This window comes from Argentina anserina, chromosome 2 (assembly GCF_933775445.1).
Source record: "Argentina anserina chromosome 2, drPotAnse1.1, whole genome shotgun sequence".
NCBI lineage: Eukaryota > Viridiplantae > Streptophyta > Magnoliopsida > Rosales > Rosaceae > Argentina > Argentina anserina.
Window position 1 is genome coordinate 29,856,418 of NC_065873.1, and position 25,178 is coordinate 29,881,595.

Here is a 25,178-nt window from a genome sequence, read left to right on the forward strand (position 1 = left end):
CGAAGATAGCAGGAAAGTGTCAAGGTTTAATTTGCCCAACAAAAAGAAAAAACTAGCAGGAAGGTGGGAGGTTAGGAGGTAGATCTATTAGGATTTAGGAGATTCCAGCCAATGTTGTAGTCAAAGTCAACTAAATGGATGGACACCCACAGCCACTACTACCCTCAGTTCCTTCACATATTTACACCCCCGTGACACCACCCTCTTGTGAATTTATGTGCGTATTTGATTTGCTAAGGTCTCTCCTTATTTTCAAATCTGTTATGGGGTAATGTAGGTTATACGAATAGATACATGTTATGTTATACGAGATTAGAAGACTATTGACTTCGGTTATGGTTTTCACAATATGTCATCTAAGGATGACAAATCAAAAATAATATACCGTAATTTTTGTCTAACCAAACAAAGTGTTACATTACATTTTGCTGTTTAGACTCGTACATTACCGATCAGTCTCAACAAACATGTACTCATTTAAGGCCTATTTTGGAACAACTTCACTGACCATATCCACAACAATTTTGTTAAGATTTTTCTAAACAATTTATTTATTAACAGTATTTATAAAAATAATATTTATGAAATATAAGCCTGTTTTAGTTTAAAATTAATTTTTTACCGTATAATAAAAATAGATTTTTTTTAAATCGCACCAATACTAAACTAGTCCAAAGTCATATTCCTTCTAAAAAAAAGTATGCACAAGAAACTTTCTTGATTCGACAGACAGAGGCAGAATCGTAAATAAGAAAGGAAGCGAGCCGAATATGGATCCACAGAAAAAAGCCGCCGGTTCTATTAATTAAATAGGTACTTTTCGCAAGCGAAGCCCAATCTTTGGAATTGCTGGCCGTCTAAAAACCTCCCCACCAGCCGAGACTGGTCTCCACCCTCTCCCTCTCTGAGCCAAAGCTCAGAGTAAACCCTCAATCCCAATCTCACCCAGTTTGATTCAAAATCTCCGATTCAACTCCACCATTCTCCGCTCACCGTCTTCTGCTACCAAAATGGCCTTCCCTGGTTGCTGTTAGCCTCCTCTAGGTTAATTTTCCTCCTCTCCGACACCGCAATTTACCAACCCCTCACTTTCTTGTTACAATTTGCTCTCATGGCGATTCGAGTCACCCTCAACTTCTCCGGCTACGTGGCCCAAAATCTAGCCTCCTCCGCCTGCATCCGCGTCACTAATGGCCGCGGAATCCACGAGTGCTGGGTTAGGTCTCTTCTCTTCGGCACCAACCAGAAGGTCGATCTCGACCCCTCCGGCCACGTCCCCAATCACTTCCCCGGATTCTCGGCCCAGTCCAAGCCCAAGGCTCCGGCTCCGACCACCACCTCCCTCTACAGCGCCCTCGCCGAAGAGTTTCTCGGCCCGGGGTCCAATACTCCGATTATTTCCACCGTGTTCTCCGTTATAAAGTCAACTGCCGCCGTCACCGGTTCTTCTCTGGCGTCTCCGTCTGTCGGTAAGAGGATTTCGCCGGTGAAGCCCGGTACGATCATGCCGTTCTTGCAGGCGGCGAAGTGGCTTCCCTGCAACGAGTCTGTTCCGGCGAAATTGTTGACCGAGATGGACAAGAAGAAAGTGCGCGGGGATGATGAGGCTTTGGAGCCGGCTAAGGCCGCCGAGTTGAGCAAGAGTGGACTGCAGAGGAGCGGCTGGCTGTCGCGGCTCTTGAATTCTTGCTCGGATGATGCTAAGGCAGTCTTCACTGCTGTGACTGTCAGCGTCTTGTTCCGGTCGTCCTTGGCTGAGCCAAGGTCCATTCCTTCCACTTCAATGTACCCTACTCTCGATGTTGGTGATCGCGTTTTGGCTGAGAAGGTGAGAAATGTTCATATCAGTTCATCATTATTGTCGAATTTGTTAAGTGGTTTGATTGATAGAAGCATGTTGATAAAATGTTGTACTCTGATTATATGTTTTGTGTGTTATCTGAGAAATATCTGCTTATCTTTTGATGGACAGGTTTCATATCTCTTCAGAAAGCCTGAGGCTTCAGATATAGTGATTTTCAAGGCACCTCCTATCTTGCAGGTATTGTGTATAACTTTTTTACAGAATGAATAGTGAATTGCTGTTTGTTGTTTCTGAGAGCTTTGTGATGTGTGGTGTTGACACTTTTTGTGTTCTTTGCAATATGTAGGAAATTGGCTTTAGCTCAGGCGATGTGTTCATTAAAAGAATTGTCGCCACCGCTGGAGATTATGTCGAGGTAAGATATTGATATTCTTGGTTATTGTGCGTTTTAATTGCATTTGTGATTTTGTGTGCAAGTAGTAGAATTCATTGTTGCAATTTGTAATGTTCATGTGGTTCTTTGCAATAGGCACATGATGGGAAATTGCTGGTGAATGGTGTAATTCAAAATGAAAATTACATATTGGAGCCTCTTGCCTATGAAATGGAACCAATTGTAAGATCTCTTGTTCATGACTCTTTTTGGCCAATTGGTTTGCATATACAGGTTCAATTACTGACGAGTGTTATGTTTGATTTTGCAGCTCATTCCAGAAGGGTATGTCTTTGTAATGGGGGATAACCGCAACAACAGTTTTGACTCTCATAACTGGTACTTTAGACTCCCAGTATATATTTTTGATTATCACCACTCCTGACTGTGTATTGACTCTGACATGCTGATCTTATTTTGTGTTCAGGGGTCCCCTTCCTGTAAAAAACATTCTTGGTAGATCCGTGTTTCGCTACTGGCCTCCCTCTAAAGTTTCTGACATTATGCATGAACCTCATGTAGAAAAATCTGTGGCAATTTCTTGAAGCATTGCCCTCTGACTGCAGGGGAGAGGATCTGCGATACATTAAATTTTGAAGTCAAGATAATGACTATTTATACCACTCATTTGGCTCACTGCTGAGCAGTTTGAACATGCGAGCCCGCTCACTTCATGCGGTTGCATGTCTTCGGGTTATCTAAAGATGGGTCTTCACCCATCACTCTGTATGACAATGAAACTTCTGTGTTAGCAAATGAGTGTGAAAACAAAACAAAAAAAAATGAAGCTAATTGTTCATTTGTTATCATTCAATCAATTGTTTTTGTTATGTCGCTTGGGAGGTTCAGATGCTGCGGTACATCAGCAGCAACTTTGAGGGGACAAATTGTCTGAAGTTGGGCGAGGCAGTTGCAGAATCGTAGGATGGTCTCAGTGGTCTGTTGATGGGTGGAGAGGGACTGCTGATATGAAGAGCATGATTCTGTTGATGGATGGTAAAACAGGCGCAGGTGGTTCTATAGAGTTCTGCTGCTGGCCCCGATGACTTGGTTTGGCTTCTCATCTTAGTGTTGCCTCTAGGCTTCCTTCCAAGCATAATGTAAACTATTCAAAATTTCAAATAAAGATTAAGAATTATTTGATATATTTTCATTCTCGATATTATGGTCCTTGTTTTTGAGTACATTGTATTTGTTAAACTGCATATTTACGCTGATAAATCAAGATCTGTTGATTGGGATTCTAAGCAGTGCAATTATCTCCTGTTTACAAGAGAACCGTAAAGAGTAATGTATCGAGTACCAACTGACTCACACGGCTCTCCGGTTCTAGCTTTTCTCCCTCTCCGGCGAGAAAAGAAAAATAAAAGAGATAAAAGCCGATAAATAACACTGATAAAAAACCGACGTCGACGTCAGTGCATAAAATAAAAAGAAGAAGAATTGATTAAACTAGAACCGCCAGATGAAGAACAAGGTGGTCTGGAATGATAATCAATAAATAATGGTGGTTGTGGGCTAACTGGGCGAGAGACTCAGACAGATCTAAATAGCAACTGCAATGTTTACAATGAGCAGAAGAAGCTCCGTTCTCCTCTTGTTTTACTTCATCCTCATCCAATTCCCCATTCAATTCATTGTTGCTTTTAACAACTCCCACATATTGCAGGTACCTCTTTTCCAATCCTTCGTATTCTTATTCTTCCTTTCTCCAATTTCTGATCACTTCTTTTCAATGAAATCAAGGACGTGTTGAAGCAAATCTCGGTAAAGCACAGGTGGGATTTGCAGACTGTTAGGGTTTCCCGATTGGATTCCGGCAAAGTAAGCTTCGGCAGTGCCCAGCGCTACGAATTCCGGATCGGACTAGGCAAGGCCCACGTCGTCGTCTTGTTCTCTGACGACGTCACTTCTTGGAGAAAGTTCCGCAAACCAAGAACCCATTTCGGTTCTCTTATTAAGGAGCTCGGTTCCATGGCTGCAGTTGACACCTTCAAGGTGGAAGGCCCATTTGAGCTGCGAGTCGATTCAGACCATGACCTCTCCCTTTCATTGCCGGTACTGATTCTACCAACTCCACTCTCTCTAAGAATTGAGTTTAGTTAAGCTTAGGAATTACACATGCATATACTTTGATCACTTGAAAACTTGGAGCAGATTTCAGTTTGTTGGTTTTGTTATAGTAGCTGTGTGCTTCATTATGTGTAGATGAACACTACTTATAATAGAGGGGTGAGAAGGGTGCTTGTTGGTGAAGGCATTACTGTAGAGGTAACAAGAGCGACAGAAGTTTCTGTGTTTCATGCATCTGATCTTGGTTCACCGGTAAATGGAAGTGCTACTATTGACAAAGAGATTTCTTGGCCCTTTTGGCATTCGTACTGTGCGCCGTTAGTTCCTGTTCGCGTTTTCGGGCCTGCTTCTTTGGTTGCATACAGGACTAGAACCCCGGCTGCTCATATTGAAACTAAATTTGTGTCCAAGGAGATAATTGAGTTGTTGCCGGAGAAATGTTTTAGCAGTCATCGTGCATACAAGAAGCAGAAGCATTCTTGCCCCGTTGATTCTTTAAGTTTGAGAATATCTATGCTGGAAAGAATTTGGAAAGGATTTCTTGGTGATAGGATTCGACAAAAAGGATTGTCTGGATTTCTTGAAGGAAAAATTAAAGCCTCAACCATTGTTCGGTTCAAGCTTCAGCTGGAAAGGGATTTTAGGAGGAAGGGGATGCTCCAGCGCAACATTTCAGGATGGAGAACCAGGCCAGATGTGGAAAGGGTTTGGTTTGAAGTTTTGGCGAGAGTTGAATCTGAGAGGTTGGGGCTGAGGCCTATCTTGGTGAAGAAGATAAGGCCCTTCATTATAGCAGATTCAGCTGAATGGGGTAATCCTTTAAATATTTCCTTTACCAAATCCCAATCTATCCTCGTTGCTCCAGAAGCACTGACATTGGATGTGAAATGGTAGAGCAAACTTGTTCAGTTAATTGTTTGAGGTTGTTCTACAGATTAAGGTGGCAACTGGCAAGGCAATGTTTTTGCTGTCTCTTTTTCTTGATGTTGGATGAAATGGTACCATGTTGATATCACGACTCACTCTGTATTGGTATTGTAAGTAAATGAATAAACAAAGGTTATACAGAATCTGCTGACTTGATTTTGGTTTCATCTTGTTTCGTTATTCCTGAGGATTATATATTGGTAGACAATCACTAGAGATTCATGCCAAGATACCTAACTTTTACAATTACACTTCTCAACCTGCATATTTAGGTGTAGTAAAAGAAAAGGAAAGAAGGATCAGGCTTCAACGCTGCCAGGGGAACCACCTTGCTTCTTCTGCACCACTACTTCAACCTGTTTGTACTTGTACCACCATGCACAGAGCAAATAAGCCCCAAAGTTCATCACACTCAGCCCTGACAGCAACCAATAGAAGTAGTTAAGCCTGTCTCTGTTGAGATTATTACTTGCCAACCAGCCTCCGCTCACTTTGTTCACCGTCTCCACCACAACCGAGCTCAAGAAATACCCAAACGCAATCGAACACCACGAGATGGCTGTGCCCAGAGACTTCATCCCTGCCGCGCTCTCAGCATAGAAGAACTCCAAAAGACCAATCAATGTGAACATGTCTGCTGCCCCAAATATGGCATACTGGAAACCGAGCCAAAACACGCTCATCGGCAGAGGCTCTCCAGAGTCGACCATGTTGTGTTTTACAGCCACCGATTTGCGCCAAGTTTCTACCACTCCGGCAACAGCCATTGCAATCGAGGAGAGAACGAGTCCAACTGAAATGCGATGGAGATGGCGAATGCCGGTGGGAATTCCGGTGAATTTCCGGACCAGTGGGACGAAGACTCGGTCGTATAATGGGATGAGGAATAACATGAAGAGCAGAGGGATGACTGGGATGGACGGGCCGGGCATTTTGAAGCCAATAAAATTTCTGTCTAGGGTCATGGCTTGTTGGATGGAGAAAGTTTGGAGTTGTGCGATGCATGTGTTCATGAAGACAGTACTGAGTATGATTGGAAGCATTCGGATTAGTAGCTTTACTTCTTCAACTTGTGTCACTGTACAGAGGCTCCAGGCTCCTGGGTTTCTAGAGTCTGTTGAACCTTCTGTAGTACGGCAACAATTGACGGCTGCCCGGTCTAAGAATCTGGGTAGTTAAATGATGAATATAGTTAATAAATTAGCTAAACTAGCTTTAGTAGTAGGTTTTATATCTCTCAGTAATCTACCTGAACTGCTCTGTTCTCTGAAGATATTCATGTTCTTGAGCTGCTTTGTCATGGATCTCATGCAATTCCTCTGCTTTCTCTGGAACTGGAAGCTTTCGGTTTCGGATGGAGGCCACAACAACCTGGATCAAACAAGTTAGTTGTTGTTAATGTGTTTTCTGGATCAATTATGTAGCATTCCAAAAGTTCGATACTTAATTGAGTGATGATGAGCTTGAATGGACATGGTTGTAGTGTGACATGAATGAACTAGTAGCCATACCTGTAGTATACTTAAGAGGGGGCTTCCCTTTGGATTAAATTTATTGCTGCGGTAGAGTGATTTTCCCATACATAGAGAGAGCAGTGCGAAAAGGACCGCCACTGCGCTCACCCCAAAGGCCAAGTCCCAGCCATGGTTGGCACCAATCCAGACCACGAAAGTGACGCCTAATATACCGCCAATGGTGAGGCTGAACAAGAACCAGTTGAAGTAGCTCGACATTTGGGTCGCCTCCTTAGGGTCCTTCTCATCGAACTGATCAGCTCCCAAGGCCGGCAAAGAAGCTTTAACCCCGCTGGTGCCGAGTGCAACTAGATAGAGCCCAGTGTAGAGGAGAGCAAGCTGGCCTCTGTCTGCTGCCTCGCAGTGAGCTTGTGCAACATCAAATTTGCACGGAGTTGGTCTCAGTTGAGGATAGTGTGCTTGAACAGTTAAAAGAACATATCCCTGCAAGTCATAATATGAAACTAGCAAGAAGTTTAGAACATGTATGTACAGAGATAGATGACGAATGCGTACAATACTTTTCCCAGTGATCATGACATACCACCAATTCAATGAGTAGGAAGATGAGACAAGTTTTGAATCGTGACCAGTAAGTATCGGAGATGTAACCACCAACGAGGGTGAGTAGGAATGCAGTCCCCATGAAGTTGGTGAGAGTGGTGGCAGACTTTGTCATGCTCAAGTTCATAAATCCATAGAAGTAAGTTACGAGGCTCAGAGCATTCGCAATGAACGCCATGTTTTCCAGTCCCTCAGTTGCTGCATGAGATCATTATCGAATTGCTTCACAAGCCATAATCAATATCATTGAAAGCAAAGTGATCATTGGTACTAGTCGTCTCACCATAAACGAATAGTACAGCACGGCGTCCTCCCCGGCTTGATTGCTTCTGAGGTTCAGTTTGGAAGATACACTGTTGAATCATATCATATTTGTATATAGTCAAGTGTGGTCAATCATTTGGTAGCAAATTAAGCAATTCAACACATGGTATATAGCTTAAACTGATAGCTAGAAAGCTGAATACATGATGATAGTGGCTCCAAGAAAATTAATTGCTTTGTTGAACTCACCGGAGAATTTACCATTTCGTCGACAGCTAGCCTACTGCAGAAGGAAGCCTGAAATGGTAGCCGAAAATAATTTCTTCTGTGCACAGATAGCTGGAAGCTGATGAGCAGAAGGCAATATTTTTGGTTGTCAGTTATCTTGAGCACCCCGGCCTGCTAGCTAAGCTATATTTATAGACTACATTTTCATATTGAATCCCATTGACTAGCTTCACATAGTAACAAATGATATTAACTCGATACTAACAATTAGAAAATCATGCTGACGAATGTCTTTGGTACTTCAAATTCATAATTGGCTTCATTCGTTCTGTTTATCTACAAATCATAATAGGGCCAGCTGTGAGGTTCTAAGGGTTAGTGGCGGAACTAGAAACTTAGTTGAGTGGGGGCAAAAGATTACTTATATTTATATGTGCAAACAAAAAAAATTACTATGCTATCTTTAAATTATGTATGTCTTATTAGAATGATGCTCTTTCAAATTAATCCATGTACGGCTCTGTTTTAATCTTTCATTCTGTATAAGATGAGATGATATATGTCACGCGTTATGTTAATTTATAAAATCTCTCAATCTCTTTATCTCACAACTACAAACTTATCTGATAAACAAATCATGAATCTAAAAACTAAACTAATAAACACTGTAACAAATGAGTCCAACATACAAAAAAGGATAAAAACATAAGGTTTTGAACTTTTTTTGTGTGTGTGATCAAATGTCTAATCTAATAATATGAAAGACAGGTTTCCGAACTAAGAATTTTCATGCCGCTCAATTTAAAACTAAACTCAAATCGAGTTTATCTTCAATCTGTTGGTATAATTTGTTCAATCAAATAAAATTGTGTAATACCGAGTACAGCTCCATCTACTGATCTATACAGAGTCTCACAAATATTAAGCCCCTAAAATTAGAAGCTATAGTGAGTATAGTCTGTTGCATTATGAGCCTATATATCCCCAAGGCCGACCTTGAATTATATCACCTCTCGCTTTCTCAATAATATTATGATTATTATCTAAAGAAAAAGAAGGACCAAATTATTTACGAGCCATGACGAGTTGACGACAACAAAATAGTTGGAAGCATGAGAGCGAAGTAGCTAGCTAGTCAAACGATTCTATCAACGATCACAGATCGATGAAGACAAAAGCTTGTTGTAGCTAAGAGTCGAAAAATTAAGCAGGGTTGTTAAAGGGGACACATCGAAGTTAAAATAGACGTATATATTGAGGTTGCTAACTTATTAATGAGGACATACCGTTGCTGTTCCAATTAAATACGCAGTACTTGATTTCTCCCATTGGCGTCGTCTTCTTAGTTTAATTTTGTGATCCTTTGCAACTTGATGGAATTATGCATATTATAGACCCTAAATTCAGAATTTCTTGATCCCAATCCAGAACGAACATGCAGAATGATTTATGTAATACAATTTCTACAATGTAGAGCTAGCTGGGTGATCAATTAGTCAACATGAGTTGATGAGGGCATTGATCAATAATGCTTGCTACGGTTCATGTAGGCTAGCTCCGTATTGCTGCCTCCGCCGCCCATCTAATCCATGGTGTATGTCCTCTTTGTTATACTGCATATAATCATAGATAGAGCTAGTTGATCTGCATAAGTGTATTACGTACGTAAGTACAGTAATGAATTATATACGCAGGATGCAATGTAGTTAATGTTGTGTATAACATAGAGATGTATTTAGGGGTGGACACGGGTCCATTCGGTTCGGTTTTGGACAAAACTCATAACCCAACCCAAATTTTCTATTTTAGAGACTGTGATCCACAACCCAACCCGTACGGTTCGGTTCGGTTCGATTTTTTTTTCGGTTTTACCCGTATGTAAAATACGTAATATTATATATTAATTTTAAAAGTACAAAATTTAACATAAAAGATTAAAAACTAATAGTCTACTGATTATTTCATACCTAATTGACTTATGCCTCATCATTTAGCCCGTGGATTTGAAAAGCTCGCCGAGGCCCGCAAGCCCGATGGGTTTTTACCCGAAAACAACACTATTATGTCATAAGGGAAGACCCATTACCAATATGCGAACACTAAAAGTCGTTTGCATATATGAAATCACCTAATTTTTGTCACCGATTATGTGCGGTCGCACCAAAAAATTCCATTTGGCAAAGCCCCAGTCAATGAGGATTTTAATGTCAAAACGCCTTTTTTTTTACCATAAGTATGGACGATCAATCAATATCCAAATCGGACGAAATTTTTACGGGTTCTCTAAATATATATACTGATCACATCTGCTGGTGTCGATCGACCATATTTCGAACTGGAGTTATCGATTGCTGAAGTGTCCACTAATGTATCATACCTTTATATTAGATTTATAATAAAACTATCGCATTATGAAGCGACTATGTGAAGTAAACTTTTAGGGATCGATCGACACCATCCGATGTGATCAGTATATATATTTAGTGACCATGTAAAAATTTCATCCAATTCGGACCTAGTTTGACCGTCAGAATTTCCGGTAAACTGAAAACACCACTAATTTGTCCTAAAGGAGAATCCATTACAAAGATGCGAGCGCCGAAAGCCGTTTGCATATCTGAAGTCACATAATTTTTGTTACTTATCATGCGGGGGTCGCACTGAAGAAATCTATTTGGCAAAGCCCCGGTCAATGAGGTTTTATTGTGTGAAAACGCATTTTTTTGGTTGACCGTATGTACGAACGGTCAAACCATGTCCAAAATGGACGAAATTTTTACGGGGTCCCTAAATATATATACCAATCACATCTGCTGGTGTCGATCGACCATATTTCGAATTAGAGTTGACGATCACCTAAGTGTCAACTAATGTATCATAACCTTTATATTAGGTTTAAAATAAAACTATCGCATTATGAAGCGACTATATGAAGGAAACTTTTAGGGATCGATCGACACCAGACGATGTGATCGTTATATATATTTAGTGACCCTATAAAAATTTAATCCAATTCGGACCTTATTTAACCAGTCGAAATTTTTGGTAAATCGAAAACATCACTATTATGCCATAAAGGAGGACCTATTACAAATATGCGAACGCCGAAAGCCGTTTCATATCTGAAATCACCTAATTTTTGTTACTTATCATGCGGGGTCGCACTGAAGAAATTTATTTGGCAGAGCCCCGGTCAATGAGGTTTTATTATGTGAAAACGCCTCTTTTTTGGTTGACCGTAGGTACGAACGGTCAAACCATGTCCAAAATGGATGAAATTTTTACGGGGTCCCTAAATATATATACCAATCACATCTGCTGGTGTCGATCGACCATATTTTCGAATTAGAGTTGACAATCACCTAAGTGTCAACTAATGTATCATAACCTTTATATTAGGTTTAAAATAAAACTATTGCATTATGAAGCGAATATATGAAGGAAACTTCTAGGGATCGATCGACACCAGCCGATGTAATCGGTATATATATTTAGTGACCCTATAAAAATTTCATCCAATTCGGACCTCATTTAACCGTCAGAATTTTTGGTAAATCGAAAACATCACTATTATGCCATAAGGGAGGACCTATTACAAATATGCGAACGCCGAAAGCCGTTTGCATATCTGAAATCACCTAATTTTTGTTATCTATCATGCGCGGTCGCACTAAAGAAATATATTTGGCAAAGCCCCGGTGAATAGGGTTTCAATATGTGAAAACGCCTCTTTTTTAGTTAACCGTAGGTACGAACGGTCAAACCATGTCCAAAACGGACGAAATTTTTACGGGGTTCCTAAATATATATACCAATCACATCTGCTGGTGTCGATCGATCATATTTCGAATTAGAGTTGGCGATTTCCTAAGTGTCAACTAATGTATCATAACATTTATATTAGGTTTAAAATAAAACTATCGCATTATGAAGCGACTATATGAAGAAAACTTATAGGGATCGATCGACACTAGCCGATGTAATCGGTATATATATTTAGTGACCCTATAAAAATTTCATCCAATTCGGACCTCATTTAACCGTCAGAATTTTTGGTAAATCGAAAACATCACTATTATGTCATAAGGGAGGACCTATTACAAATATGCGAACGCCGAAAGCCGTTTGCATATATGAAATCACCTAATTTTTGTTACTTATCATGCGGGGTCGCACTGAAGAAATCTATTTGGCAAAGCCCCGGTCAATGAGGTTTTATTATGTGAAAACGCTTATTTTTTTGGTTGACCGTAGGTACGAATGGTCAAACCATGTCCAAAACGGACGAAATTTTTACGGGGTCCCTAAATATATATACCAATCACATCTGCTGGTGTCGATCGATCATATTTCGAATTAGAGTTGGCGATTTCCTAAGTGTCAACTAATGTATCATAACATTTATATTAGGTTTAAAATAAAACTATCGCATTATGAAGGAAGCAAGACGGCTAAATAATGCGCCTCTTATACATTAGGTCAATTAGGTTAGAAATTATGTGCGGCTGTGAGGTCGACCACACTATTTTTTTTTATTAAAAAAAAAATAATAATGTAAAATTATAAATATGACAAAATGATGTCGTTTTGTAACGTTGACCATTGACTTCGGGTTATTCGGGTCGGTTCGGTTTCTAAGGGACTGAACCCAAAACCCAACCCAAATAGAATCGGTTCGGTTCGGTTTTTTTATTTTCGGTTTGGTTTGATTCGGGTTTCGGTTTATTCAGATTCGGTTTGGGTTCGGATCTGATTTTTTTCGGTTTTCGGGTCAGTTTGTCCACCCCTAGATGTATTCATGTATATATTCTCCATAGTCCACAGTGATAGCAAAACCCCAATACTTTGGCATGGAAATGAAGACAAGCATGTGAAACAAAATCAAGCCAATTGGAAGTACGTCACCGGACACCTTAACTTAACTATATCACAAAAAAGTCTTCACTTTATACACTTGAAAACAGATTGAACGAAGATGCAGTTGGTGGCACTACTAGAGTTATGCTTCTTGATTAGCCATTACGTATTGTGCACCCTAGCAGGTGAAATGTCCATCTTCGAATGCTTCAACGATCGCATGAACTGCTGAAACCATGAGTATCTTGTTTATAGAAAAAAGAAAATTAAAGTTAAACGAAAATTAAAGCGAGACAATTATATTAGGTGATACATCTTATTCACTTACAAGTTATAAATATCACACAATTATTTTTAAAAATATCTTTTTCATGATCGCAAATAGAAATAGCTTAACACCAAAACAATCCATCGGCACATTGGCATATACAGCAGCATTATGTAAGAGTTTCTCCTCGATCAGACGAAAAATTAACCTATGATCTTCAAACAAACAAAGCAGATTAACTGGGAAAAAAAATGGTGCAAAGTGCGAACATGTTTAATTGGGCTAACACCTTTTGCCGACAGAAATGAAGCCCAAAGGAATCTAGCAAAAACATGAACAAGGCCCATATAACGCGTAGTGACTAGGCACCTTTTAGCCCAAAAAGAGGAACCACCGCTCGTCGAAAAGGAAACATCGACGAAGTTGCACACGTGCAGGGGCACCTTCCTTTATTGCAATCTCTATCTCTTCTACGCGTCGGTTTGAGAACTTGATTACCGACACCGACCACCTCCTATCCCATCCTCAATCCTCGTTTATCGAATAATATAGCAAGCTCTTGCTTCGTGTTTCACTTCCGACCAGACCAAGAACCAAAAAAACCAAACCCAAGTCCTTCACATTCCAGCTCTCCGACAAAATGGATCTAAGGGCATCGATCGCGAACCAGACCGACGTTGGTTTGGGGATAACGAAGAAGCTGCTTCAGACCGAAGGCAAGGACAAGAACGTCGTCTACTCGCCGCTCTCCATCCACGTGGTGCTCAGTCTGCTAGCCGCTGGCTCCAAGGGCCCCACACAGGAGCAGCTTCTCTCTTTCCTCAAGTCCAACTTCGCCGGCGACCTCAACTCCTTCGCCTCCGAGCTCGTGGCCGTGATCTTCGCCGACGGGTCACCCACCGGCGGTCCGCGGCTGTCGTTTGCCAATGGCATTTGGGTGGACAAGCCTCTTGCTCTGAAGGCTACCTTCAAGGAGGTGGTGGAGACTGCTTACAAGGCCGCTCTAAACCAAGTGGATTTCCAGACCAAAGTAAGCACCTTCATCTTTTCTAGTTGCTTCAATCTTGTATTATATAGCAATTCAAATTATTACTTAACTGCTCTATATTTCATTGCAATACCATTTCTTTATGTTTTGTTTGTGCATAGCATTAGATCGGCGTAACGATTTTTCCACTTGACTGTTGAGACAAATTAACATGGTATGCCATTATCGCAGCTATGTCATGCCATTTTTACTTTTATATCATTGGCTTCTAAATACTGTGTTCAGTGAAACTGAATGGTCAAGTTATCTTTTTTCCTTATTTGTTGGTTGACAATGAACACAATCATACTTACTGCTAGAATGATAACGAACAAATGTGGCGTTTTTGTGTGTGTTTGAAACATGATATGGTGATACAATTCCTAGCATGATGCATTGATGCTGAGGTGGCTAATGCGTAAGAGCTAATGCATGTTATATTATGTTATATTATGCGTAAGAGCTAACACCAGTCTTATCATGTGTTGAGGTAAATTAGTGATTCTCTTGCCCTGATAGCGTTATTGTCTAATTTGTTAATCCAGGCTGCTGAAGTGGCTGCTGGAGTGAATTTGTGGGCTGAAAAGGAGACTAGCGGCCTTATCAAAGAGGTTCTTCCTGTTGGATCAATTGATGCTTCAACTAGGCTTGTCTTTGCAAATGCAGTGTACTTCAAGGGAGCTTGGAGTGAAAAGTTTGAGGCGTCATTCACAAAAGAGTCAGACTTCCACCTTCTTGATGGGAGCAAAGTTCAGGCACCATTTATGACCAGCAAGAAGAAGCAGTTCCTAAGTGCCTATGATGGTTTCAAAGTTTTGGGGCTTCCATACAAACAAGGGGAAGACAAGCGGCGGTTCTCCATGCACATCTATCTTCCAGATGCTAAAGATGGGCTGCCTGCATTGGTTGAGAAAGTTGGTTCTGGATCAGGGTTCTTAGAGCGCCATCTTCCCTATGATCAAGTTTCAGTGGGCGTATTCAAACTCCCAAAATTCAAGATATCTTTTGGGTTTGAAGCTTCCAATTTACTGAAGGGTTTAGGAGTGGTATTGCCTTTTAGTGGTGAAGGAGGTTTGACAGAGATGGTGGACTCAACTGTGGGTCAGAACCTGTATGTCTCCAGCATATTCCAGAAGTCCTTCATTGAAGTAAATGAAGAAGGTACAGAAGCAGCTGCTGCCTCTGCTGGTGTTATAAATTTGAGGGGTCTTCCTCAAACCATGGACTTTGTGGCTGATCACCCATTCCTCTTCCTCATCAAAGAAGAAATGACTGGAACTGTGCTGTTCATCGGGCATGTGCTCAATCCCCTTGCAGAGTGATAATATTTTTATTACACTCTTGTACTGTACCTGAGAGAATATACATGTAGATCAACATCACTCCACTCGACTCGACTCGACTCTGTAGTATTATATAATGTATGTTGATGATGTACTGTATTTCGTTAGCTGTTCCTTCCAGTCTTGCTCGCCATGTGCCGATCTTTGTTCGGTCTGCCATGGCGTTTTATGTAGTGTAGAATCCGTGATCCCTAATGTTCTTGTCGAAATCTTGGAACAGAAGTTGAATGAGATTTTAACACTTGAGTGTAATCTAGTTCTAAACTACATGTTCCCCCATGTTAACTATGAAAGCGTTGCAGGCACATGTTTGTGATCCGAGAATTTGGGCATTATTCAGTGTCTAAGTCGGAGATTCTGGATCGAAAAGCTAATAAATGTGAACGCGCTCCGCCACCAAAATTCCGATAAGGACCGGAGTAGGCGGTGGTGATGAGCTTTGCTTCTGTGTCACTCACTGGATTTGGCAAAGCTACGCATATAAGAATTTTTAATAAGAATTTTAGTACGTGACGTTTTTGTAGTAGAAAAGGATTTCTCAGTTAACATGAGCACCGGCTCACCTCGTTCAGACGGACCGCGTGATTGCACGTGGCTGGCGCGAAATTTTAAATCACTATTTAACGTCAGTTATTTCTCTCCTCAACCTATGCAAAGTTGCAAACCAGCAATGTCTCATTCAGGTGGCATTTTCTGTAGTATTACGATGGTGCCATGGTAAGCCAAATCTGGGTTAGATTCGGGAGAACAACTAAAGGTACTCATGAACTTGTTGAGGTTTTATTCTAAACAGTAATTAGGATAAGGCTGGACGCGATAAGACGTTTCACCATACTAATGGCCAAGGTGTTTCTCTAGCCTTTATGATTACCATAGTATGATGACATCTTAGTGGTATTCATGACGGGATTCTTAATAAGTAATAGCGAGTTTACCAACCAAGTAAGAATGACTTTCTGGGTGTGAAATTCACACATCAATACATATCCCATTTTTTTACCACTTTCTTGACTTTAAACAAAATTGGTAAAGTTTGTAAACATGGAGAAGATAAAGAAAAACAAAGAAGTCATCCATTAAGCTGGTACCACAGCATCAAATAGGGAGGCCACTCAGGGCAGTAAAGGAGGGCAATGAATAATGAAGGGAGATAGAGTTGCTCCAGGACCCAGCTGAAAAAGATGAGAGTGGCACTAGAGTTATTATCAGCTTTATGGGTGTCGATTTTGGGAAGAGAAAACTTGGTCGGCAAGTGGAACTTCCTCGAAGATGTATATTTTGCCCATAAAGAATTAATGGCTATGCTCCTGGGTACTCGACAATCATAACGTAATCCTAACCCGCCCCATCAGTTGATCTCTCTCTCTCTCTCTCTCTCTCTCTCTCTCCTTCTTCTTCCGTGTGTTCCATAGTTCCATCTCATTGTTTCTTTCTGGATTCTATGTACTGAACTGATCATATATTCAGAAGGAGCTTCTGCCCGTAAACAGATATAAAATTATCCATCTTTCTGTACTTGTTCTCCTTCTTTGCTCGGAAAAATACCGATAAAGACCTCAGCTTTTTTAGTCGGTCGTCCCTTTCCCTTTCATTTCATTAAGTTGGTCATTTACGAGGGAGTAGTAACTTGGTACTTCCAGAACAACAAGTCAACAATCTTCAGGAAAGTCGCCAGTTAAACGAAGAAGAAGATGGTGGAGACAGGGCACAACCACCACCACACTCCGCCACCTCAAGAGGCTGCACCGCGACCTATGCCGCTTGGAGCGGCAAGGGGTCCCACATGGACTCCAGCTGAGCAACTCCACCAGCTCCAGTATTGCATCCACTCCAATCCCTCTTGGCGTTAGTCTCAGACACTCTGTTTCTTTTTCGTTTTCCTTTAAATTCTGCCCAATTTTAAGATAGTTTTTGAATATTCTGCATTTTTTTTTGTGTGTGTTGAATTCTAAGGTGGATGCTTTTGGTATCCCTCTTTAGTTCAGTGACTGCATGTCCTATTTTATGAGGTGGGGTGAGGGTTCTAAAGAATCTTTTTGTTTAATGTTTATGATATTTCTTATGGGGGTCCTTTCCTTCCCAACTTGCAGCTCGTCTCCACTATTTTTCGTCATGATTACTATTTTTATGTTCAAATCTTTGAAAAAGACTTGCCCTTTTTATTGTTGATAAAACATCATTGTTCATTCCATATTTGGTTATCCAGCTTAGCTGAATATGATCTCACTCGAAATCATGTAGAAAGTATAAACAGATTGTTATAACGGTACTGCAACAGAATGCTTATTGAGTGATTCAATTTTACAGCGGAGACATTCTTACTGGCTTTTCAGCATTACATTGTCATGCTTGGATCTTTAGTCTTGATTGCCAGTGTGCTCGTGCCTCGGATGGGTGGGGATCATGTACGTTTAAGTTATGTCCTCTTTGTGTAAAATGTGATAGCCTGAGACTAGGGATCACAGACTTGGCTTTGATGTTTATTTTCTCACTTTATTCTTTCTTTGAACAGGGTGATAAAGCCCGTGTGATTCAGACGTTGCTTTTCATGTCAGCAATAAACACCCTGCTTCAAACGTTTTTCGGATCAAGGCTTCCAACAGTGATGAATGCTTCATTTGCTTATATGTTGCCAGTGTCGTCGATCATTAATGATTACTCTAATAGGACATTTAAAAGTGAACATGAGGTAAGCTCCCTTAATTGTGTTTACTTCTTAAGTTTCTGTATAGCGATTTCAATTTGAAACTCAGACTCTGAACTCCCTGAAACCTGAGTGATTGCAGAGATTTGAAGTCACAATGAGAACGATTCAAGGATCCCTTATAGTATCTTCCTTCATCAATATCTTCATTGGCTACAGTAGAGCTTGGGGAAGCTGTACAAAGTATAATCATAATTTTGAGATTGATAGTTGAGTTTAGACCTGATGTGTTCCATTAGGTCGTTGTCTTCATATTTTGGTACTTACTTTTTATGTACTCCTCTATCAGACGGTTTAGTCCCATTGTTATTGTGCCGGTGGTTTGTGTGGTTGGTCTCGGCCTTTTCGCAAGGGGCTTTCCACTGGTAATATCTATACTCAAATACTGCAGTGCTTTCATGGGATTCCTAGACATATCAAAACCATTCTCAGACTATTCTGCCTATGCAGCTTGCTAACTGTGTGGAGCTTGGCCTGCCTATGCTGATTCTTCTTGTCATTACCCAACAGGTAAATAAATTTATTCATTGTGCCACTCTTTATTCTTAGAATACTGTTTGCAAGTATAACAAGACTATTGCTTCAACTTTCAACAGTATCTGAGGCGTATTCTTCCTAGAGCACATGCCATACTTGAGAGGTTTGCCTTGCTTCTCTGCGTTGGGCTTGTCTGGTCATTTGCTGCTATCCTTACCGAGGCTGGTGCTTATAAAAATGTCGGAGAGCAGACTAAACAAAGTTGCCGCACTGATCACTCGCACCTTATAACCTCTGCTCCTTGGTATGTACAGATGTTGGGGATTTCACCTTGCATAATAAAGTTGATAAATTTTCTTTAAAGAATACTCACAAAATGATCTTGCTTTAAAAAAAAAAAGGATTAGATTCCCATATCCATTTCAGTGGGGTGCGCCCATATTCAGAGCAAGCCATGTCTTTGGGATGATGGGAGCTGCAATTGTTACAACTGCAGAGGTCAGTCTCTTCTGCGGACAGTTTAACTTCAAAGTTATAAATACCAATGATAGAGTGTTTTGCTCTGTTATGGAATTTTAAGTTTTGACCTACCTCTGTTTAGAATTGTATTTGACAATTGACATTCTGATGAAATAAAATAATATGTACTGTGGCAGACAACTGGAACATTATTTGCAGCTGCTAGGCTTTCAGGTGCAACCCCCCCTCCAGCACATGTGTTGAGTAGCAGCATTGGCCTACAGGTCTAGTTGCAAAATATTTCATGCAGTTCCTTCTTACACTTTGCCAAATATTATTTCTGTTGATGCTTAAAAAGAGCTAAGACAATTAGATAACATGTAGTTCTACATCCCCATATGCAGGGTATTGGCATGTTGCTTGAAGGAATATTTGGTGCTGCTGTTGGTACCACTGCATCAGTGTAAGTAATTATTATGTTTTTTTCGATATATTTTGGGAAAACCATGTGGTTTTATTTTATTTTATTTATTCTTAAGCAATTTAGAGACAATCCTGCATGTGTTTGGTAAATGTTTATGTCCAAAAGGAACATATGATCAGGGCTAATGCATGTCCATGAGAAAGGTTTGCATCCATAAGTCTTCCATGTTGATGAAACTTTTAACATGTATTTCAGGATACATATAGAAAGTCACATGTCACTGTCCTTGTTTACTAAACCTACAGTAGGAAAGCATACATTTCTGTTACGCTGACAGTATATGTTGATGTTCCTACAAAATGATGTAACAGAGAAAATGTTGGCCTGCTTGGATTGACACACATAGGGAGCAGGAGAGTAGTGCAGATATCAGCTGCTTTCATGTTCTTCTTTGCTATATTTGGTTTGTTACATCTCACAAATTTTCAGTCTTATTAGTAATCCTAGTTTATATCCTATTGTGTTTGATCATGTCGGTTTGTCTGTCAGGGAAGTTTGGTGCTTTTTTTGCATCTATTCCCTTGCCAATCTTCGCCGCCATATACTGTGTTTTATTTGGGATTGTTGGTAAGATATACATATACATATTTCTGAATTGTTTTGTCTCATTCATTTTTTATGAGACTTAACCTTTGTTTTCTGTATCTGCAGCTGCTGTTGGGATATCATTCATACAGTTTGCGAACAATAATTCTTTAAGAAACATGTATGTTTTGGGGCTTTCCTTGTTTCTTGGGATATCAGTACCACAATATTTTATCATGACCACAACTGCAGATGGTGTTGGACCAGTTAGAACAGATGGTATATGGGTAAGTCACATCGACAAAAGACTGAACATTTTCTTCCTCCCTTCTTAATGATGGTTTTCTTGATCTGAATGAATCAAATTTCGTTTTCTTGGGTGCAGTTTGATGATTGGTTAAACACGATCTTCTCTTCGAGTCCGACAGTGGCAATCATTGTTGGGACACTGCTTGACAACACGCTCGATGCCAAGTATGCAGTCGATGACAGAGGGCTTGCATGGTGGAAACCCTTCCAGAAGAGGAACGGAGATGTCAGAAATGAAGAATTCTACAGCCTTCCTGTTAGGATACGCGAGTATGTCCCCACGAGATTTCTCTGAATAGTAAATAAACACTATAGCATGCCTATATGTATATCACAGCAGATTTGTTGTTTTTGTATGCATGTTGAGGCTTAAGCTTCTTGTCATAAGTATAGAACGATGTCATAGAATCCTGTCAGTACCAATCATGGTCACCTTTTCTTATGGTAGAATCCTGTCAGTACCAATCATGGTCATGCTTCATGTCACATCCTGGGCCTAAACTTTTGTTTGGAACTAAAAGAAAAAAAAATCAAGAGAGAAAATGTTTGATCTCACTGAGCTATCAAAGTGTGTATAAATCTGGAATCAGTCTCCATCATGCACCTGGAGACCAAGAGAATGTGAACGCAGCAGGTTCTGGGCGGCTTGGGAGTACAAGACACTGAAAACCACCAGGCTGGAATTGACTAAAGATGAAGCACTCGAGATCTGATGATCTGATCGTGGAACCCACACGTTTTCTCTCTTCTACTCCACGCATTGGCCACCATATAGTAATCTTCAAATGATTATTTACTCTCGTTGAACTTCAAAAAAAATTTAGTTAATTTTACTTTAGATTATCATCACGACCTTGACAAATTCATCATTTTTCTACTGCCTGAACTGTTTTAATATAATCCCACTGGAGAAAAATCAAATGCATATTCCAACTTTCTTGTTCTAACTTTTGGAATCCTTTTTTTTTTGCTCCCTAATCCCTGAAAATGTATGACAGAGGGGAAAACTTACGTACAAACTAGTATATACGCGTACGTCCAAACTCTCATTTATTTGCACATTTTGGGAATATAAATATATGATTTTAACCGTTTAAAAGTTTAGTTTATTACTAAAAATCATTTATGTAAAAAATCAACATAAACAAAAATTGTCTTCATAGTCGATTGCATCAAACAAATTGACGGTCGATCATGAGACTACTAAATTTCACCATAACCGTTCATTTGTTTGATGCAATCGACAAAGCAAACGATTTTTGTTTATGTTGATCTTTTACATAAATGATCTTTAGTAATAAACTAAAATTTTGAATGATTAAAATCATGTATTTATACTCACAAAATGTATAAATAAATGAGAGTTTAGACGCACGCGTACATACTGGTTTGTACGCAAGGTTTTCCCTGTGACAGAAACAGAATCCTAGGCCTCCTAGGAATCAATACAAAAGCTTAGGAAATATAGGATATCAGAAGTTCAGAACTACAATTTATATGCAGAAAATTATCTTCCCTTAATTATTTTTTCTTATACAGCTCTATACTTACAACAAGCTGTAGTGACAGAAGAAATTACAATCTTCTTCACTCATCAAGCCAGTCGAGATCGAACCGCTTTTCTGCAACCTGAACGTGAATGTTTGGCAATGCCTTCTTCCAGAACCTAGAAATCTCTTCGTCACAAACTACACGACCAAGAGAGGGTAAAAGTGCAGTGGAGGTTGGAAGACTCCTGATTTGTGAGCATTCCCTCATATCAATCTTTTCCAAACTTGCCAACTTGCCAATGTTTAAGGGAAGACCCCTCAAACCACAGCATTGGGAAATGTTAAGGTACTTCAAGCAACACAGTTCACAAATGTCAGGAGGAAGTTTTTGCAGATATGGGCAAGCATATAGCCTTAGGATTTGCAAACATTTCAGCTTACTCAAATCCGCTGGCAGCTGCCATAGATTGTGACAGTTGGTCATGCTGAGATTGGTAAGCAAATGCATCCTACAAATGCTTGAAGGTAGCTCGAACAAATCATCACAATGATCAACTGTGAGTTCTAAGAGCCGAGGAAATGCTGATTGATCGAGGCTGTTATTAATTTTACACAAGATTAATGAAATCTTGCGTACTTTTCTGGAAGGGAAGGTGGCGGGGGATAAGGGAGGAACTGAGACTTTTTCAAGCCATAGGCTTCTCAAGTTGCTCAAATTCGACAAGACCTCAAAGCCATGGAGAATTGCATTGGATGCACTGTAATTTATCATGATCAAAGCCTTCAACTTTGGCATGTTACTAACAAAAGGAGGTAACATGTACTCGTTAGAGGCGAAATTCAATATGAGCACTTCAGCCTTGGGGAGTTCCATCTCGAACCAGTCCATCTCTGTCATCTCACCTGTATATGCATACAATGTTCAGTGTTTGGTCAAGTCGTGAAGCACAAATGTGCAAAAATCAATAATCTGACCTATCAAGATAAAAGCATTGTATACCTGTATGAATTGATACAATTCGAGCCTGAAATGGCTCATCCGAATGCCTGTCCCATTCTCTTGGAAGTTCTATCTCTCTTCTTGGCATGAGTAATCGACTCCGCTGATTTACAGAGCCATCATTACTCAAATGAAGAGCAAGGTCTCTCAGGACATCATGTTGTGTAACTGATATGTCGTAGCAACTGCTATACATATCTCCATCTCTGCCATATTAGTATAAACAATGAGCTTAAACACAGATTACACTCTCAATTAAGTAAAAGACACTTGTATTGGGGCATACCTTGCATCTTTCACTAGGGTGACAAGATTCTTGTCCGCAAGCTCGTGAAGAATAGCGAAGGCTTGTTCTTCATCAATGTGATCATGAGTTTCAACCCAAATGTTGATAAGAACATCCAGAGGGATCTTCTTGTCTTCTGGAAAAGCACCCAAATCCAGGAAACATTCCCTAACTTTGGGGCTTAAGCATTTCACACTGATTGCCATTCGATTTAGCAGGTCCTTCTCATGTGACTCGCCGATACTTTCCCCTCGTGACAACCGTTTGCTTGCATTTGCCCAAATCATTTCAGGCTGGTCTCGTAATGAAGACCCGATCACTTTAAGAGCCAAAGGAAGCCTCTTACACTCATCAACAATCTATTCGAAGTTGAAGGAAAGATAATCATCAGCTACATTACTTTTCTTTAAGCAAAAATATAAAGAACCAGTTTTGATGGGAAAAATACCTGCTTGACCAAATTCTTATCAGCACCAAGAGGAATCGACTTTTGGCCAAAAGCAGAGTGGCAAAACAGAGACACTGCTTCATCTTTACCCAGCAACTCCACATCATAGTTGGCTTTTGTTATAGATGGGAATTTGATACGTGAAACCACAATGGTTTTACAACCAGGAATGTTGAAGAGCAGTGGCTGAAGCGTCGGAAGTGACCAAACATCATCCAAAACCACCAGGGTTGGATTTCTCCATTCAAATTGCAAGTTCCTTTGGGGAAGCACTGAGCTGGGACTCAGAACTTGATGCCCCATAATGAACCCTAAAATCTTGGCCTTCAAGTCTTCTATATCGGGAGATTGTGACACCGTTAGGAACAGGATCCTCTCACCAAAGTAAGCTGCATAAACATTAAACACAACATAATAAGTTAATCAAGCAACTTGTTCCCAAAACCTGAAAGAGATTAAAACTATGAAACCGGAGTCTACTTACATCGAACATGATCGTCCTTAATCAACTCCTTAACAAGTGTGGTTTTTCCGGAGCCACCAATCCCACTAATTCCGACAATCGAGTCGTCTCTGCCCAAAACCATTTCCTTGACTTTCTTCAACCCAAAAGTCAAACCCAACACCAACTCACTGCTGCTCTCCCACTGCATCCGACCCTCCTCCTCCACCCGCCTCACCGCCTCTTCCATCCACGACACGCCACCATCACCCCCGCCGCTGCAAGCTCCGATCTTCATAGCACCGAGACTCTGCTCCAGCCTGTAGCCGAGGCCGTCAAGGCGGTCGAAGCGCTCGGTGGACTGAAACCTTATATGGTGGACGTCAGCCAAGATATGGGCCTGCAATGGACCCTGGATGAACTTGGCGACGGTCTTCTCGATCTTCTCCATCTTCCGTGCATATCCGAGATTCTTGTAAATGTTGTACCGAGAGGAGAGGAGGACCTTGTGCGCCAGCTCGTGGCCCTGCCGGAGAGTCTCCGAGAGACGGTCGAGCTGGGACTGGCGGATGGCCGGCAACTCAACGCCAGAGTACTTGATTTCTTCGATTATGGGGAGGAGCTGTAGTATGGACTCTCTGAGGCCGTTGGCGCTGTCCTTGAACTGCCATGATTTCTTGGATACGGCAATCAGATTCTTCAGAAGCTCCGTGATGATCTCTCCGGCGAAGAAGTCCGTCACTGCCATGGCCTTTTTTTTTTTGGGGGGGGGGGGAAAGGATGGCGTGGCCTCTTTTGTTGTACGGTAGCTTGCTTGCTCTGTTTTTCTTCTTCTTCTTCCGTCTTCTTGATATCTATTATAAGCTTTGTTTTCTAACATGTGATCAGTGAGATGTCATAAGGCTCGTAGCTAACTAGTGAACATGCATGGACAATTTAACTTTCATGTTGATTTTAACCGGATGGATCAAATGTTACTATGATAATGACCGTCTTCTCCTCCATCATCAAACTTGAGTGAGTCAAGCTTTAGACTTTGGAGTATGAGTTGGAGATACTCATTAGCGTTTGAATCAGTCGTCAACTCACTAATCAATTAAGAAAACTTAATGGCTAGGATTGACAACTCAGATAAGATTGGATTTAAATTCAAATCCTTTCGTTTGTTTGGTTTCACGGATTAGAACTGGAATAGATAGTAAAAGAAGCAGATATTTGTTCAGTTCGGTCTTCTTTATTTTCTCCATTTTTC

The 25,178-nt window shown here is 40.6% G+C and overlaps 6 protein-coding genes across 6 annotated transcripts; 4 read left to right on the forward strand and 2 right to left on the reverse strand.

Moving 5' to 3' along the window:
- The first annotated feature begins 831 nt into the window (after positions 1-831).
- LOC126785386 (probable thylakoidal processing peptidase 2, chloroplastic) lies at positions 832-3,384 on the forward strand. Its single transcript, XM_050511059.1, has 6 exons — positions 832-1,828; positions 1,973-2,041; positions 2,151-2,219; positions 2,334-2,420; positions 2,509-2,576; positions 2,665-3,384. The coding sequence occupies exons 1-6, from the start codon at positions 1,112-1,114 to the stop codon at positions 2,780-2,782; spliced, it is 1,128 nt and encodes a 375-aa protein (XP_050367016.1). The 5' UTR covers positions 832-1,111; the 3' UTR covers positions 2,783-3,384.
- Positions 3,385-3,730: 346 nt separating this feature from the next.
- On the forward strand, positions 3,731-5,235 carry LOC126785385 (uncharacterized). Its single transcript, XM_050511058.1, has 3 exons — positions 3,731-3,906; positions 3,984-4,295; positions 4,446-5,235. Exons 1-3 carry the CDS (start codon positions 3,799-3,801, stop codon positions 5,202-5,204), a joined length of 1,179 nt encoding a protein of 392 aa, XP_050367015.1. The 5' UTR covers positions 3,731-3,798; the 3' UTR covers positions 5,205-5,235.
- Positions 5,236-5,370: 135 nt separating this feature from the next.
- Positions 5,371-7,895, reverse strand: LOC126785382 (protein NRT1/ PTR FAMILY 4.5-like). Its single transcript, XM_050511056.1, has 6 exons — positions 7,829-7,895; positions 7,599-7,668; positions 7,296-7,513; positions 6,749-7,195; positions 6,487-6,608; positions 5,371-6,404 (listed from the first exon to the last, which is right to left on the reverse strand). Exons 1-6 carry the CDS (start codon positions 7,841-7,843, stop codon positions 5,537-5,539), a joined length of 1,740 nt encoding a protein of 579 aa, XP_050367013.1. The 5' UTR covers positions 7,844-7,895; the 3' UTR covers positions 5,371-5,536.
- A 5,439-nt stretch (positions 7,896-13,334) lies between these two features.
- On the forward strand, positions 13,335-15,546 carry LOC126782186 (serpin-ZX). Its single transcript, XM_050507383.1, has 2 exons — positions 13,335-13,962; positions 14,505-15,546. The coding sequence occupies exons 1-2, from the start codon at positions 13,573-13,575 to the stop codon at positions 15,279-15,281; spliced, it is 1,167 nt and encodes a 388-aa protein (XP_050363340.1). The 5' UTR covers positions 13,335-13,572; the 3' UTR covers positions 15,282-15,546.
- A 1,119-nt stretch (positions 15,547-16,665) lies between these two features.
- Positions 16,666-20,687, forward strand: LOC126785307 (nucleobase-ascorbate transporter 3). Its single transcript, XM_050510948.1, has 14 exons — positions 16,666-17,147; positions 17,610-17,707; positions 17,815-17,991; positions 18,089-18,189; positions 18,296-18,371; positions 18,457-18,516; positions 18,603-18,787; positions 18,885-18,981; positions 19,140-19,226; positions 19,347-19,405; positions 19,738-19,829; positions 19,916-19,993; positions 20,078-20,238; positions 20,337-20,687. Exons 1-14 carry the CDS (start codon positions 16,994-16,996, stop codon positions 20,553-20,555), a joined length of 1,644 nt encoding a protein of 547 aa, XP_050366905.1. The 5' UTR covers positions 16,666-16,993; the 3' UTR covers positions 20,556-20,687.
- Positions 20,688-21,677: 990 nt separating this feature from the next.
- On the reverse strand, positions 21,678-24,749 carry LOC126782136 (probable disease resistance protein At4g33300). Its single transcript, XM_050507309.1, has 5 exons — positions 23,969-24,749; positions 23,485-23,873; positions 23,037-23,395; positions 22,751-22,956; positions 21,678-22,653 (listed from the first exon to the last, which is right to left on the reverse strand). Exons 1-5 carry the CDS (start codon positions 24,672-24,674, stop codon positions 21,848-21,850), a joined length of 2,466 nt encoding a protein of 821 aa, XP_050363266.1. The 5' UTR covers positions 24,675-24,749; the 3' UTR covers positions 21,678-21,847.
- Positions 24,750-25,178: the final 429 nt, after the last annotated feature.